The sequence below is a fragment of the Lipotes vexillifer genome, unplaced genomic scaffold, assembly GCF_000442215.2.
Source record: "Lipotes vexillifer unplaced genomic scaffold, Lipotes_vexillifer_v1.1 scaffold2435, whole genome shotgun sequence".
NCBI lineage: Eukaryota > Metazoa > Chordata > Mammalia > Artiodactyla > Lipotidae > Lipotes > Lipotes vexillifer.
The window spans coordinates 86,712-103,058 of NW_006769857.1; the positions used below are offsets into that span (position 1 = coordinate 86,712).

General features: G+C 38.9%; 1 protein-coding gene across 1 annotated transcript in view; it reads left to right on the forward strand.

The window, feature by feature from the left end:
* The window catches only part of TNNI3K (TNNI3 interacting kinase), a gene marked incomplete at its 5' end in the record, with an annotated part of 199,563 nt that overhangs the window by 83,048 nt on the left and 100,168 nt on the right, over positions 1-16,347 (forward strand). Inside the window, 3 exons of the mRNA XM_007445903.1 lie at positions 10,954-11,006; positions 11,324-11,376; positions 15,194-15,326. Coding sequence (XP_007445965.1) covers positions 10,954-11,006; positions 11,324-11,376; positions 15,194-15,326 — 239 coding nt within the window. The remainder of the gene's footprint in view (positions 1-10,953; positions 11,007-11,323; positions 11,377-15,193; positions 15,327-16,347) is intronic.

Sequence of the window (16,347 nt, forward strand, 5' to 3'; positions counted from 1 at the left end):
GGAAGAGAGTCCCAAGCGATCACGTAGCACTACCACCCCACCAGCAAAATGTGGCAACAGGCAGATCCAGGGCCCCTCAGCATTAGGTCTGAGTGATTGCTTGTCAGGCACATGTGTTTGTAAACTAATGACTTTCACAGTGTGATGAGATTGAAAATGAAGCCTAATTGCTTCCACTGATTTAACCCTTGGAATGCTTCCAGGCATGCTGATAGCCATGTGTCTTTAATCATGTGAGTTAATCACCATCAGGCATATAACAGAAAACAGTGGCTTATAGGAAGTCTGGGAAGCATTGCTGTTCTGTTATTAGATTTACAGTTTGGGGGCTGTCATCTCTTCAAATAAGGACACTGAGAGGTTGGCCATGCAAACTAGTGTTCGTTAGTAGCCACTGACATAGGCAATTACATAGTTGTATAATTCAGAAAAAAATGAATTAATATTTATGCGATTTTTTTAAGTGGCTTAAAAAAACTCTTAATGGCAGTGGAGTGAGAGTTGCAAGTCACCTTGATCCTTCTAAGGCCACCATGAACTTCAGTCTTGCTCTGGAAGAAAGTCAGAATTGGAAAATCATCTCATAAACAGGCCAGTCTGATTAATAGTGACAATTAGTACTGGACTATAGTGCATAACCAACTGATTATGAATCATTTGAGCACTTTAGGTAAATTTTCAATACAGGCAATTAAAATGAAAAGACTCATGGTGCTTACATAATGACTTCATTAAATTAATTCAGTTCTGAGGTTGGAGAAAATTTTCTTTTGTCACAAGGAACCAGCAGAATTTAACTTCCATTCACTTTTGTTTAAAAGAAAACTGGAGAAAACACTTAAAAGATATAAACACACACACACACACACACACACACACACACACCACATTGAAAACAGCTTGTTCTTTTTCTGAAAATGAACTGTTATTACTGTAGAAGAAAGAAGTGAAGGTCAGAGCATGGGTTGTATTCACATCACTTATTTGAATGAAGTAAATCTTTCCCTCAGTTACATTCTGTATTCTGCTAAGTGCATGCATTGTTGAGGTTAAAAGAACTTTACTGTGGAGTGATCTGTAAGGGACAGACACTTCAAAAAAGATAAATACTCAGTTCTGTTACATAAACAATTGACCCAAATCATTTGCTTCATGATGAAAGACGAAGCTAGAGCCAAGTCCAAATACTGCAGTATCAATGCAGTCAGGGAACCAAAGATTCTTTTAGGTGAAATGCAGTCATTCAATCAAGCAGCAGTAGTATTGTACATTTAGACAATGGGAATGGAAGGAGAAGAGATCTAGGGCTAAAAGTGAGTTGAAATATTCCATAGTAAAGTCAGTTTCTTTTTTTAAAAAAACTTTTTATTTTATATTGGAGTACAGTTGATTAACAATGTTGTGTTAGTTTCAGGTGTACAAAAAAGTGATTCAGTTATACATATACATGTATCTATTCGTTTCCAAATTCTTTTCCCAATTAGGCTGTTACAGAATATTGAGCAGAGTTCCCTATGCTATACAGTAGGTCCTTGTCAGTTATCTGTTTTAAATATAGCATTGTGTACATGTCAATCCCAAGCTCCCTAACAATCCCTCCCCCCACCCTTCCCCCCTGGCAACCATAAGTTCGTTCTCTAAGTCTGTGGGTTTTGATTCAGGAAAACACTTCACTTTCAAGACTCATCACTTAATACCCCACATGTACACGGCTATGTGGTTTACAAAACACATTTGCCTTTAAGTCATACAAACACTCCGTAAGCTAGGTCCTATGTTTATTAACAACCAATACTGGGATTTCCGTGGTGGCACAGTGGTTAAGAATCCGCCTGCCAGTGCAGGGACATGGGTTTGAGCCCTAATCTGGGAAGATCCCACATGCTGCGGAGCAACTAAGCCCATGCACCACAACTACTGAGCCTGTGCTCTAGAGCCCACACGCCACAACTACTGAAGCCCACACTCCTAGACCCCGTGCTCCGCAACAACAGAAGCCACCGCAATGAGAAGCCTGCACACTGCAACCAAGAGTAGCCCCTGCTCACCGCAACTAGAGAAAGCCCACGTGCAGCAACGAGGACCCAACGCAGCCAAAAATAAATAAATAAATAAATAAATAATTTTTAAAAACCTATTTAGCAGTTCACAGTTTACAAAATTCCATGTGTTATCTCTTTTAATATCCTTCATTCCCCTCACAATTTTTAAAGATAGGAAAGGAAGACTTGAAAAGTTCAAGTATTATGATTTAATCACAGGACTAGAAACAGCAAAAACCAGGTATCCTGAATATGGGTCCTTGTCCTACATACTACCTCTTATCCCTCCTATTCTTAAGACTCTTTCTTCTCCTTTGTTAATGATCTTTTTCAGAATTAATTCTTACATTCTCTGGATTCTTCTCTGGGTCTTTCACAGTGAAAACCACTTTAAATTCTAGCTTGTGATGATAATGTCTCTCCCTTTTAGTTTGCATCGCATTTCCAATCAGACTGCATTCTCTTTGAAGGCAGACACTGCAGTTTCTAGCCCAAAACTAGACCTTCACAGCAGGAAGAGTAAAGCTGAGCAGTGCTCACAGGGGTGACCGTGATTGCAGCTTATCATTTCTCCTACAACACAGGATGACCCAGGGCAGCAAGAAAGCCGTTTCAGCTGCTGACACTGCCAGGTTGACCCGGCACACTTGTCAGCCAAACAGCTTGCTTCTGAACGTAAGCCTCACTTGTAACAACAAAATCACTAGTTAGCAAATAACATGGGCTTTTAAAATCATACTCACTTAGATTAAGTCCAAGTGTTAAATCCAGAAATGCCAAAAAATTGCTGTAAGAATTAAGGACCTGTTGACCTTTATCTGCTTAACTTCCTTTAATGGTTTTACCAAACTCCCTGCTATCTGGAGAGCGTTCCTCAGTGACACTTCACCCTTAACCACGTGTCTGGAGAGTTTAGAAGGCAAGCAGTGTGTGCCGGTGGGCATGGGCACTGTTGTGTGTACAGATTGTTGTATTACAGTAACTGTTCTCCACCTTCCTCTCGGGGTAGTCTATCTCATCTCCTGCCCCTTACCTCCCCCGGATTCCTTTCCCAGGTGGTAGGAGTGGGGCTAAAGTGCTAGTGCCAGGTTTCTTTATCAAATTCAAATTAAAAGGGTCTGACTCGACTGTTTCCACCAAATGTGACCATGTGCGTGAAAGTGCTCTGTAAAGCATCAGATATAACAGCAGACTCCCACTCCCCAGAACCTTCCACAAAAGCAAAGAAATAAAAATGAACCTCCCAAATGGTCTTCTGGGGGAGAGGAAATCTCAGAATTCCCATCACCTTTCTTTTATTTCTCTCTTTTGATCCTGATGATAGCTTCCAAGCCACTGACACTCCTCATATGCCTGGCTTATTTCCCAGGTCGGATTGCAAGTACCCGTTCACAGTGACTGTGCTTCATTCCTGCGTATGACACATTAATCATACTCTGGGAGGGAGGAAGGTTAGTCTTTGCGTGCTGTGTCTTGGTGGTACAGAGGTGTACTCGATTACTTTCCATGTAGCTTGTTACTTCAGTCTTATGACCTTATAGTCATACATTGAACACAGGTATTTTAGACACTAGTTGGTAGACCATTCTTCACCCAAGCAAAATTTCTGGAATTTCTGTCCAGAAATCCAGCCTTAGCAGTTTGGGTTCCTCAGGGCCCATCCAGACGATGCAAGGGTCAGCTTCTCCTAAAAAGGGCAGACTTTGGAGACTGAAATTTGACTGCTGGATTCACCTCTTACCAGCTATGATACTGACCATCTTACATAACCGCTCTGAGCCTCCATTATCCATCTGTAGAAAAAGTATGCTAATACCAACCACAAAGTGGCTCCAGGAGGAACGTAAAAATCTTGAAAGCACCGGAGTGTGTCTCTCTTTACTACCACCCTTTCTGTTACTGTCACATGACTCCCACAACTTTCACTGTTCTCACCCTTCTCAAAACTTTCAGTTCATGACATATCTCAGTAATAAACCCTTGAGCTCATCACTAATAATTATCACACCACTTCTATTATCCCAGCTCCCTGGTCAGCACTTTACCTAGGAACCTTCCACTCCAATGCCAGTGACCTGTCAGATTACCTCTCTGACTCTGATATGACACCCATCAGGAGGCATTTGTGCTGTCACTGATTAGCACAGATTCCATCAACTTCATCCTTACTTGTCCCCCTCCATTTGCTTCACTCTAGATAGGAAGTATGGCTTAGCACTAAACTAAAAAATTAATGGGCAAATCTTAGAGGTAGTTCTAAAAATTAGTTTTCCTTGTTACTGAGCATTTAAAGAAGAAATGGACAGATCCAAAAGACTATCTTGAGGTGAAGAGAACATTTCATTTTATTCCAGCACTTCCCGAAGTGCTCTCATTCTGCAATGACATTTTCACAGCATCCTTTTTGACATTTGGCCCCATTTGCTGCTATGAACTCACATTGTCCTTATGTTCCTAAATTGTCACTACATCTTTGTTTTGTTTAATTTGCTATTGTTTGTTAAGGACAAAAGAGTTCACTTTGAATGTTATTTCAGTTTAGTAAAAATAATAGTTATTTATCTGGTGAGTCCAATCTTGCCAAGCACAAAAATGACTTTAGTCAAGTTCCTTAGCCTCCCGAGTCAGCCACTATACTTTTCATAAAAAATTCACAGGATTTTTAGTAATACAGCCATTTCAATTTGGATATGTTATTGCTTTCTGCTTAAGTATTCCAAACTGGAAAAGTTGAAGATAATCCTAAGTGGTTCTTTTTGTTTGTTTGTTTTTTTGCGGTACGTGGGCCTCTCACTGTTGTGGCCTCTCCCGTTGTGGAGCACAGGCTCCGGACGCGCAGGCTCAGCGGCCATGGCTCACGGGCCCAGCCGCTCTGCGGCATGTGGGATCCTCCCGGACCAGGGCACAAACCCGTGTCCCCTGCATCGGCAGGCGGACTCTCAACCACTGCGCCAGCAGGGAAGCCCGATCCTAAGTTTTTTGTTCCCTTTTTTTCTCTATATCTAAGCTGTCCCAAGATCTAAACACTTCTTTCAAATATTTTGATGGATTCATCTTATTTTTTTTGTTTTGTTTTGTTCTCCACTTTACCTTATTACTTTTGTCTTTCAGTACCTCAAATTATTTTTGAACACTAGTCCCTTGCTTTTAGAGCATTCCACCCTATATATAAAAACCTGCTAGCTTTTTGTGTCAAGCCTGGAATTCCCTCCCTGGCTTTCAAATTCCCTTGTAATCCAACACCACCTCCACTCAGTTTCCCCCCATGACACTCCAGCATGTAGTCTCCAATTTAATAAGTACATCCTTCTTTTATTTCTCTTACAGACTACACACATTCCCAACTCTTGGACTTCACCGAGATTTTCCCTGACCTACACTTCTTTCCCCCTTTGTCTCAGCCTCATTTCCTCCTCACTGCATTGTAAGCTCATAAGCTCTTTGCCTGTCTTGGTCACCACTATATCCCAGTGTATTGGAAATTTCCTGGCGCATGATCAGCTCTCAGCCGATATTTGTAGACTGTTCCTTGAGGCCCACTTCAAAGCTAATTTCTTTTTGTTTTTTGTGTTTTGTTCTTTTTTTTTTGCGGTATGCGGGCCTCTCACTGTTGTGGCCTCTCCCGTTGTGGAGCACAGGCTCCGGACGCGCAGGCTCAGCGACCATGGCTCACGGGCCCAGCCGCTCCGCGGCATGTGGGATCTTCCCCGACCGGGGCAAAAACCCGTGTCCCCTGCATGGGCAGGCGGACTCTCAACCACTGCGCCACCAGGGAAGCCCAAAGCTAATTTCCTTTATAACTCCACTGTTTTCTTTGAATTCTTATGTTACCCACACTCATCTAAGCTTTCGTTAGCTGAATTTAAGGTCTTTGAGGATGGAATCTAAAATGTGCATTACTTTGCATCTCTCATAGTGTCCTTTTTTTAAAACAACATATTGTTATCCTTTTACATTTGTGGAAGTCAGAGGATCAAAATCAGTTTTCCTGGGCTAAGCTCAAGGAATCATCAGAGACAGTGCTTGCTACAGGCTTTAGAGGCGAATCAGTTTCTTGCTTCTTCCAGCTTCCAGAAGCTGTGGCATTCCTTGGCTTCTGGATGATTTGCTTTAGTTGCTGCCTCCATCACCACATTGCTTTATGATTGCTAAATCAATCCAATGTTAGCATATATTTATATGCTTTTATCTTGATCTCTCTTTGCTGGGAAACCCAAGCAAAAGCAACCATTGTTATTTGAAAGCCACTGGAGAAATAAGAAAAGGGGAAAAGCTAAAAAATTTTAAAAGACCTTGAGTTATCCTTCTTTGTATGTTTTATTGTTATTCTTCTCTCAAGGTTCAGGTCGTCAAAGAAGTGGTGTTAAAAAGGCTGAAGTTTCTAAGGCAAGGTCAAGTTAGCAAGGGTAATTAACATTGCTATTGACTTTGTGTTATCCTAAAATTCAGTTAGTTATCTAAGGTTTTGACTTAAACCGTAGATATAGGAAAAACCTCTGTAGGGAATATCCTACAAACTTGACACTTCAAAAAAATTTTATTGGCGTAGAGTTAATTTACAGTGTTATGTTAGTTTCAGGCATACAGCAATGTGAATCAGTTATACATATACATATATCCACCCTTCTTTAGATTCTTTACCCATATAGGCCATTACAGAGTATTGAGTAGAGTTCCATGTGCTATACAGTAGGTCCTTATTAGTTATCTTCTTTATATATAGTAGTATGTATATGTCAATCCCAATCTCCCAATTTGTCCCTCCCCACCTCTTATGCCCAGGTAAATATGTTTTTTTTTTCTACATTTGTAACTCTATTACTGTTTTGTAGATAAGTTCATTTGTACCTTTTTTCTTAGATTCCACATATAAGCGATACCATATGATATTTGTCTTTCTTTGTCTGACTTATTTCACTCAGTATGACCATCTGTTGTTCCATCCATTGTGTTGCAAATGACATTATTTTGTTCCTTTTTATAGCTGAGTAATATTCCACTGTATATATGTAGCACATCTTCTTTATCCGTTCCTCTGTCAATGGACATTTATGTTGCTTCCATGTCCTGGCTATTGTAAATAGTGCTGCAATGAACATTGGGATGCATGTTTCTTTTCGAATTATGGTTTCCTCCAGATATATGCCCAGGAGTGGGATTGCTGGATCATATGGTAGCTCTATTTTTAGTTTTTAGGTTTTTTTTTTAAACATCTTTACTGGAGTATAATTGCTTTAAAATGGTGTGTTAGTTTCTGTTTTATAACAAAGTGAATCAGTTATACATATACATATATCCCCATATCCCCTCCCTCTTGTGTCTCTCTCTCACCCTCCCTATCCCACCCCTCTAGGTGGTCACAAAGCACCAAGCTGATCTCCCTGTGCTATGCAGCTGCTTCCCACTAGCTATCTGTTTTACATTTGGTAGTGTATATATGTCCATGCCACTCTTTCACTTTGTCCCAGCTTACCCTTCCCCCTCCCCATGTCCTCAAATCCATTCTCTAGTAGGTCTGCATCTTTATTCCCATCTTGCCCCTAGGTTCTTCATGACCTTTTTTTTTTTAGATTCCATATATATGTGTTAGCATACGGTATTTGTTTTTCTCTTTCTGACTTACTTCACTCTGTATGGCAGACTCTATGTCCATCCACCTCACTACAAATAACTCTATTTTGTTTCTTTTTATGGCTGAGTAATATTCCATTGTATATATATGCCACATCTTCTTTATCCATTCATCTGTTGATGGACACTTAGGTTGCTTCCATGTCCTGGCTATTGTAAATAGAGCTGCAATGAACATTTTGGTACATGACTCTTTTTGAATTATGGTTTTCTCAGGGTATATGCCCAGTAGTGGGATTGCTGGGTTATATGGTAGTTCTATTTTTAGTTTTTTAAGGAACCTCCATACTGTTCTCCATAGTGGCTGTATCAATTTATATTCCCACCAACAGTGCAAGAGGATTCCCTTTTCTCCACACCCTCTCCAGCATTTATTGTTTGTAGATTTTTTGATGATGGCCATTCTGACCGGTGTGAGATAATATCTCATTGTAGCTTTGAGTTGCATTTCTCTAATGATTAATGATGTTGAGCATTCTTTCATGTGTTTGTTGGCAATCTGTATATCTTCTTTGGAGAAATGTCTATTTAGGTCTTCTGCCTATTTTTGGATTGGGTTGTTTGTTTTTTTGGTATTGAGGGGCATGAACTGCTTGTAAATTTTGGAGATTAATCCTTTGTCAGTTGCTTCATTTGCAAATATTTTCTCCCATTCTGAGGGTTCTCTTTTCATCTTGTTTATGGTTTCCTTTGCTGTGCAAAAGCTCTTAAGTTTCACTAGGTCTCATTTGTTTATCTTTGTTTTTATTTCCATTTCTCTAGGAGATGGGTCAAAAAGGATCTTGCTGTGATTTATTTTTTAAGGAACCTCCATGCTGCTCTCTGTAGTGGCTGTACCAATTTACATTCCCACCAACAATGGGTCTTGATAATGTGGAGAAAGTAAATAGCATGCTTTGGGGAAAGGTCCATAATATGACACAAGAATAATTCATAAAATTTACTGATCACCTACTATTTGCCAGGCACTTTTCTAAAATCTGAAATGCTGGCCTAGATGAAGTGGATTCTATATCTTCTCTGCCACTAGCTACTTATAAAATGTCTGTTGATACACTTAAATTCTCTGAGCTTTGTACTCCTCCTCCGGAGCTAAGAGGGTTAAACTAGGTTAGTTCTAATTTATTTTCCAATCATATGAGTCTATGAATTTTAAATATTTATAGAATGATGAGTGATATTCAATAAGTACTTGCTGATTAACTAATGTAATCTTTACCCTTCCAAACTTGTGACTTTCTATTTTAAGTTTCTTTTATTTGTTCAAAAAATGGTTATTGAGTACTCCAATGTGATAAGGAGTATAAGCAGTGTGCCAAAAATAAGCATGTGCTAAAAATGATGGAGATACAACAATGAGCATAATCCCTGCATCCTGAGACATCCTGCCTCTCATGCCAGGAAGCACTGGGCAGCCCAATGACCAAATTCACTTGTTTCTTTTGCTAGAAGAGTAAAATTTTGCTAAACATTTCAGTACCCCAACTCCAGTTAGCTGGTATTATCATCCTTATTCTTGTTAACATAAAATATTTACTTTAGAGAAATTTAAACAAGCAAGTGAATAAACAAAATATTCCCTAGACATGTAACTTATTTGGGAGTTTCTCTACATGCATAGTTTTAAGCTATTGCCTCAAGGACTGCTATTTTTGGAAAAGGTGAAGCTTAAGTAGGGGTTCTGTGAGCCTTTCCCTGTGTTTAACTAAGGCAGCTCCATTTACAAATCTGTTTTCTATATTGAGAATATGCTGCTAATTGTTTTGATAACCATTGTTCTAGATAATTAATTTGAATCAAAATTACATTAATGGATAGGATATTATACATATAATCATTTAATTTGATTGGTAATTCATGTTCAGCATGTGTTTTAATGATATCTATGAAATGTAACACTCATTATCCTTTGATAGGCTAAGGGATTGTGGTACAGGAACTCACCTAAATCCTTCAAGGAATCTAGTGGTACAGCATTTTGATGCATTCTTCTTGCTGCCTTTGAACTTACAGAGAGTTCCTGATGCTGTAGAGTTCTTTATCATGATAGTGTCATTCTCATAGCATGTATTAATTGGTAATTTACAGCTAAAGAGAACATCTTGGGGTTTTTGTTTCAACATCCTATATTACTTCTACACTGAGCTCTTCCAAGCAAAAAAAAATCTTGAACACATTCTAGACTTTTGGTAGTTGAAAAGAGGATTAAGTGTATACCATAAAGGTAAAATTCATTTAGGATACAAGAGAAGATCAAAACTAACTTTCTTATAAAGCTCAACTCAGCACCTGGACGCACTTATATAAATGGTTCAATATCATACTGGACTTATTTGGGACTAGAAAATAATAAAATTTTCCTTTTTTGATCATGAAGCAAAACAATTAAGGATAGAGCAGATAAATTAATATAGTATGACCTATGTGCACTAAAAGAAACCCAGTAGGAGATCTCCTAATGCTGAAATGACTCATTTAGAAGCCGAATGTGAAATAAGCATAAAAAAAGGCATTCAATAAGAAACACTCAAAGACAATCTTGGGTCACAATACATTTGTCCATAAGATATCCCACAACTCAGTTCACCAATATGTGGGAGGAATGACCTCTCTTTGGACTGCCCCAGCCTTGATTTACTTCTTGAAAAAGACAGCCTTGATCTAGCTTGAATTTTGGTTTGGAAAGGAGACTTTGAAGACCTTTATATGTTTTCTTCTCCAAGACATTAAAAAGTAGATTAGCCAGCCTCATTTCACAGGCCTTAAAAACACTTCTTTGTCCTGGGATTCTAGCTAGAACATAATGACCAAGACATTTTCCATAAAGAGCCCTTTTCCTATTCATGTCAGGTGCTGCCTTGAACTGTCCTTATAAGCCTAGGGTTCTAGCAAGCTTATTCCCTTGCTCTGACTCTGATATGCTCACAGGTACATTTTACTATTGCCTGTAGCCAAATTTTGTTAGCAAATGAACTTCAAAGAGCTGAAAAACTGATCTTCAGCTAATGGGTCTTTTTGACATGTTTGGAAGGTTTATATAAAGTAGAATACTTTGTATACTTTCAAAGTCAGATATAAAATGACCACTTTTTATAAACATTCCATTCAGATTAGCAAAACTAAGAAAATCAGAGTCACTAATCTGAGATGTCTGTTAGCCTTTTGGGAGTCATTTAGCCTCTGGGGTAAACAGATGATGATTAGCGTCCTCTTCATTGAGAGGCCATTCAGATTAGGAAACACTATACTCAATATCTACTTTTTTTTTTTTTTTTTACAGTCACAATATTCTTCTCTATGAGGATGGGCATGCTGTGGTGGCAGATTTTGGAGGTGAGATTTCCATGAATAATGCCCAAAATGGCATCCGTTTCTTTCTCCATTACTCATTGGTGCTGATATTATATGATGAATCTGAAAATGGATTTCACACTGACAGCTATACTTCTCTAAGTCATTCATATTTCAATGAATTTTTAAAGTATATCATTTATTTCGGTTTTTCCTCTTTCATATTCTCAGCTAAAAGAAAGGAAGTGAAAATTTAAATAAGATAGAGGTTTCTTGGGATTTCAAACTTTTAGCTGTAATCTTTGACCTTGGTTTTAAAATATTTCCTTTGACATGAATTTGTTTTCTGTTTCCCTCAGAATCAAGATTTCTGCAGTCTCTGGATGAAGACAACATGACAAAACAACCTGGGGTTTGTTGCTGTTCGTGTTCCCTATAATTATGAAACAATTAAAATGTGTAAACTCAGCATGAGAGGAAGGGAGATGAAAGCAGCTTTAACTGGAAGAAATGTCATTCTCCCAAGGGCAGGATATTGTTTTATGTTTTTATTTTCACTAAGCCCCCAAAAGAACTATTTCAAGGCTCTGTTAGAGAAATAGATTAGATATATATTTGGAAAATGTTACAGAAAAAATAACAGAATTTGTTTCAAATATAATTGAAAAGTACATGGCAGGCGTGGATAATTGGCATTCATGTTTAGATCTCCTTATTAAGTGGTAGAGTTAACATTTAATAGGTAACCATAAAATCCATAGTTTACCCGTATCTACTAACAATTCATAGTTTTCCATTTTAACATTGTAAGGCATTAGGTGATATAGTCAAGCATTAATGTTTAAGAAAAATATAAATGCTAACATCTGAAGCAAGCATAATTGTACTCAAAATGTCTGCAGTTAGGTTCATCATCTGCTTTCTCCCATCCCTTCTGCACAAAGAAGTGCACTTTTCTTTCTGGACTATCAGTGTTATTTAATTACCCAAGCTTGGGCTAATTTTCTGTTCCTTCCTTTTCCTGCTTCTGCTTACACACTGCTCAATCACTTTTTCTGTTTGTTTCTATTCCTTTTCTTTATTAAAGTTCATCCCAAACTCTCATTTACCACTGCCTCAGTTTGGGTCCTCTCCATCTCTTTTCTGGACCATTGCTCTAGGTTTCTAACTACAGCCCTCTCTTCCAGTTCACTCTTTGCAACATCAGCCAAGTGTTGTGTTCTGACAATTCACTTCTTCCTATAAACCATCAATGATGCTTAAAATGTTATACCCCCCCGCCAGATCTGACCCCAAGGCTCCTCTGTGACCTCCTCTCCCACTAAACATTCTCTCAAGTCCCTTATGCCCCCGGCATACAAGCCATCTGGCTATTCCCCAAACATTTCATTCACTTTCACAGCCCTGTGTCTCTGCTAGCATCATATTCTCTGCCTGCGAAGCCCTTCACTGTACCCCACCTGGAGGAAGTCTACTCATCTTGCATGGCCCAGGAAATTTTATCCATTTTAAGTACCTTCCCTCCCATAAACTTCCTCCCTGCTTCTCCTCTCCACACACTTTTCTCTCTGTGCTTTTGTAGCACTTTGTTTGCACTGCTAGGTAGTACTCTGACTCACTCAACAAACATTTATCAAGGACCTACAGTGTGTCCGGCATCATGCAAAGGGCCAGGAATACAAAATGCAAATAAAAGCTTAGTCCTTGATCTCAAGTAACTCATTTTCTGGCGGAAAAAAACATAGTAATAAGCAGATAAGATTGAAAGCAGTGGGGACGTTCAGTGACAGAGATGTGACAAAGCATCATGGGAGCTCAGGTGAAATGAATAGGGATAAATAAATTCAGACAGAGTGAACGACAGCATGAGCAAAGGCACAGGGGAGCATGAGAAACACCAGACCTCCTGGGGGACTTCAACTAGCTTGGTATTGTTGGCATGCGCTGTGTGAGGAAGACAAAATGAGAAATGAGTTAAGAGAGGAAGGGCAGGAATGACATCATGGACCATGTTGTATTGTAAGTAGGATTAAGCATGATGGTTTCCCCAATTAAATTTCACACATTCATTCAACAAGTATTTATGGAATACCGACTAGATGCCAGACATTCAAAGGAACTGGGGATATTGCAGTGAACAAAGTTCTTGTGTTTATGGAGCTAATATTCTAATAGAAGAAGACAGACGTTGAACAAATTAACGAAATTTATACCAGACGGTGCTAAGTGTTATGAAGAAAAAACAAAGCAGAGTATATGAATGGAGAGTGATAGGAGGAGCCATTTAGATGAGAGAAAGAGAAAGATAATGTTTGATAAGAGACCTATGGTGGAGTTATCCATGAGAGAAGAGCCGTGTAGAAGAGGGAACAGTAAGATCAGAGGCCCTGAGGCAGGAGAGTCCTTTGTGCGGTCAAGGCCAGAGTGACTGGAGTGGAGTAAGCAAGGAGGAGAATGGTAGGACATGAGAGGTGGGAAGAGTGAGTCCTTTTTTGACAGGACACACAGATCTCATCTGGTACCTTTGACATAGAGATATTTAACTCAGTGGATCTCAACCATGGCTGCACATTGAAATCACTTTGGAAACTTTGTAAAAGCATCCTACCTGAATCCAACCCCCAGCAATTCTGATCTCGCTGGCCTGAGGTTGATCTTGGGTACATGCATCTTTTAAAAGTTCCCCTAGGTGATTCTAAAATGCAGCCAGTTGAGACTCTCTGACTAAATAACCTTTTGTCAAATGGAATTGAATTGAATTTCACCAATAGCAAGTTATATTCTTTTATCCTAGCAGTGGAGTCTTTAAGCACAGCACTACTCTAGATTTATTTTGAAGGTTATTTTCTTTCTTACTAGTTATGCGGCCTTATGTAAGTTTGCTAATTACTCTATTACCCTCCCTGTGAAAAAAATGGCCATACTGTATGCCTATTCCCCCTTATGCAATGTTGTGACACAACACATAATATGCTATATAAATGGAGGCTGTTTGGAATGTGAAAGCTCGTGTGGAAGAATTGCATATAAGCACCATAATCTAAATAAAGATATTCTTGGAAAGGTGCAATTATGCATGACTTCAAAATAATGTAGACACTTCAAAAGAATTATCAGCAGGCAACACTACACACAGAATTTCACTAGGAGTAATAAAAGAATACCGGTTTCTTTCAGTGGAAATACAAAGAAAGCAGGTATTTTGGCAAAATCCATTGATACGGCTATGAAGCCATGGGGTTTTAGAGCTGGAAGGGGCTGCCTCCTCAGTCTTGCCCTTGAGGAATCTGAGGTCCAGGAAGCATAGGAGACTTTCCCGGAACTGCCCAAATAGTCTGCAGTAGAGCCAGAACTAGAATTTGCATCTCCTAACTCAAAATCTAGTCCTCTTTTTCCTAAACCACAAATAAACCAAATTTATGCATTTGTATCCCAGAACGGAAACTTATATTTAAAAATGAAAAATACATAACTACAAATAAAAAGGGTGTAAATGATGCCGTGAAAACATGAGGGTAGACCTTTGTACAGGGAAACTCATAACGTTTTATGGGCTTGCTTTCTGGACTATTGCACAAACAGCATTCAGAAATAACACCGCTGGGCAAAAAAAGGAGATGTGACAGACCTGATCCTGCCAGTGAAAAATCTGCTTCACACGAATATTCTGGGCACTACCCTCAGGCCGTTTCTCTCCTCAGTCATCAGGGCACTATTTATGGGTCTAATTTAGTGACTTCCTAAACTACAACCTGAACTTCTAAGGAAGGAAGCTTCCTCCCACAGTGCGTGACTCATCCCCAGGGAGGCATAGAGTTCTTGGATGAACCCATGTATGGCTATTCAGAAGCTTGTAAGGCTTCCAGGGGAAAGATGCTCAGAGATACACAAAAAAATGCTGCTGCTGTGATCATCATTTCATAAGAGGCAGTGTTACTTGGTGATTAATATTGTTATAATATTTAGGGAAGAATTATGGATTTCATGATCTTCCAATGATAAAAAGAAGAGGCCCTTTAAAAACCTAAACAGCAGCAGTAAACACACTGTTTTTATATGAACGGGCCAGTTTATTGCACACACTGAGGGCAGTATCGATGTTATTTTAAGTTTATATTTTTGAGAACTTCAAGAGAACACTTAACAAATCCTCACTAAGAAGAACACTATTCTACAGTAGAAGAACTAAGCACTTGGTAAATGACTTGTGGATGTTTCTTGACCCACAGAACCTCCGCTGGATGGCTCCTGAGGTGTTCACACAGTGTACACGCTACACCATCAAAGCTGACGTCTTCAGCTATGCTCTGTGTCTGTGGGAACTTCTCACCGGCGAAATTCCATTTGCTCATCTCAAGCCAGGTAAGCCATGCCTCAGTTAAAGTTTCTCTGAGGGAATTCCCTGGAGGTCCAGTGGTTAGGAGTTTGTGCTTTCACTACCAAGGGTGTGGGTTCAATCCCTAGTCAGGGAACTAAGATCCTGCAAGACGCGGGGTGAGGAAAAAAAAAAAAAAAAAAAAAAAAGTTCCTCTGATTTCCAGAGTTCTGTTCATTTTCACAAATTCAAGAAACATTTTTTTTCCCCAAAATGACTATTCTTGGTGGATTGGCAAGGTGAGAGGTAAGGAAACGGTCTCAAATTGTTTAAAGGTGTGGCCCAATCCAGAAAACTTAATGGCCTATAACTATGTGGTTTTAGATACAGGCACACAGAAGTGTAGGTATATTTTATTATCAAAGTTTAGGGCTTTGATGTATCTGTTGTTAATAAAACAAGCAAATGATATTGGCCATGTGGAAGGTGGGTACAAATAATGTGAACAATGCAATATTTACTTTTTGAGATTAGATTTAGAAGTGCCTTTCTGATGTGCATATAAGAGTGAACTGCAAGTAGCAACACATAAAAATAACCTATCAGGACTGCTTTCTGCTTGTCTCACATTATACAAAAGAGAATTGGTTTTTCTAATTTTGTATTACATATATAGATGCATTCTAAAAATGGGACTTTGTGAGTGAGCCTATAATTTTGTTGTTGATAATATACATGATACTCTGTGTACATGTAGAAGGTAGAGGTAGGGAACCTAATCACAGGAAAAAATGTACAAATATTTGAGGTAAGTTTTATTTGCATCTCTCTCTCCATTTTATTTGGGTTGCTCTTGTAGATACAACAGCACTGTCACACTGTTTACTTACTTGTATCCACTGTGAGTCTAGAAACTCCTTGACTTTGCATCCCCAGAACTTACCATGCTTGAAAAGTTGTTTTCAAATTAAATCGTAAATAAATTTTAAATGAATTGTATTGTAAGCTTCTTAAGTGGCCACCCTATCACAATATATCAGATGGATCAAGTCAAAAGGGATGTTAGGG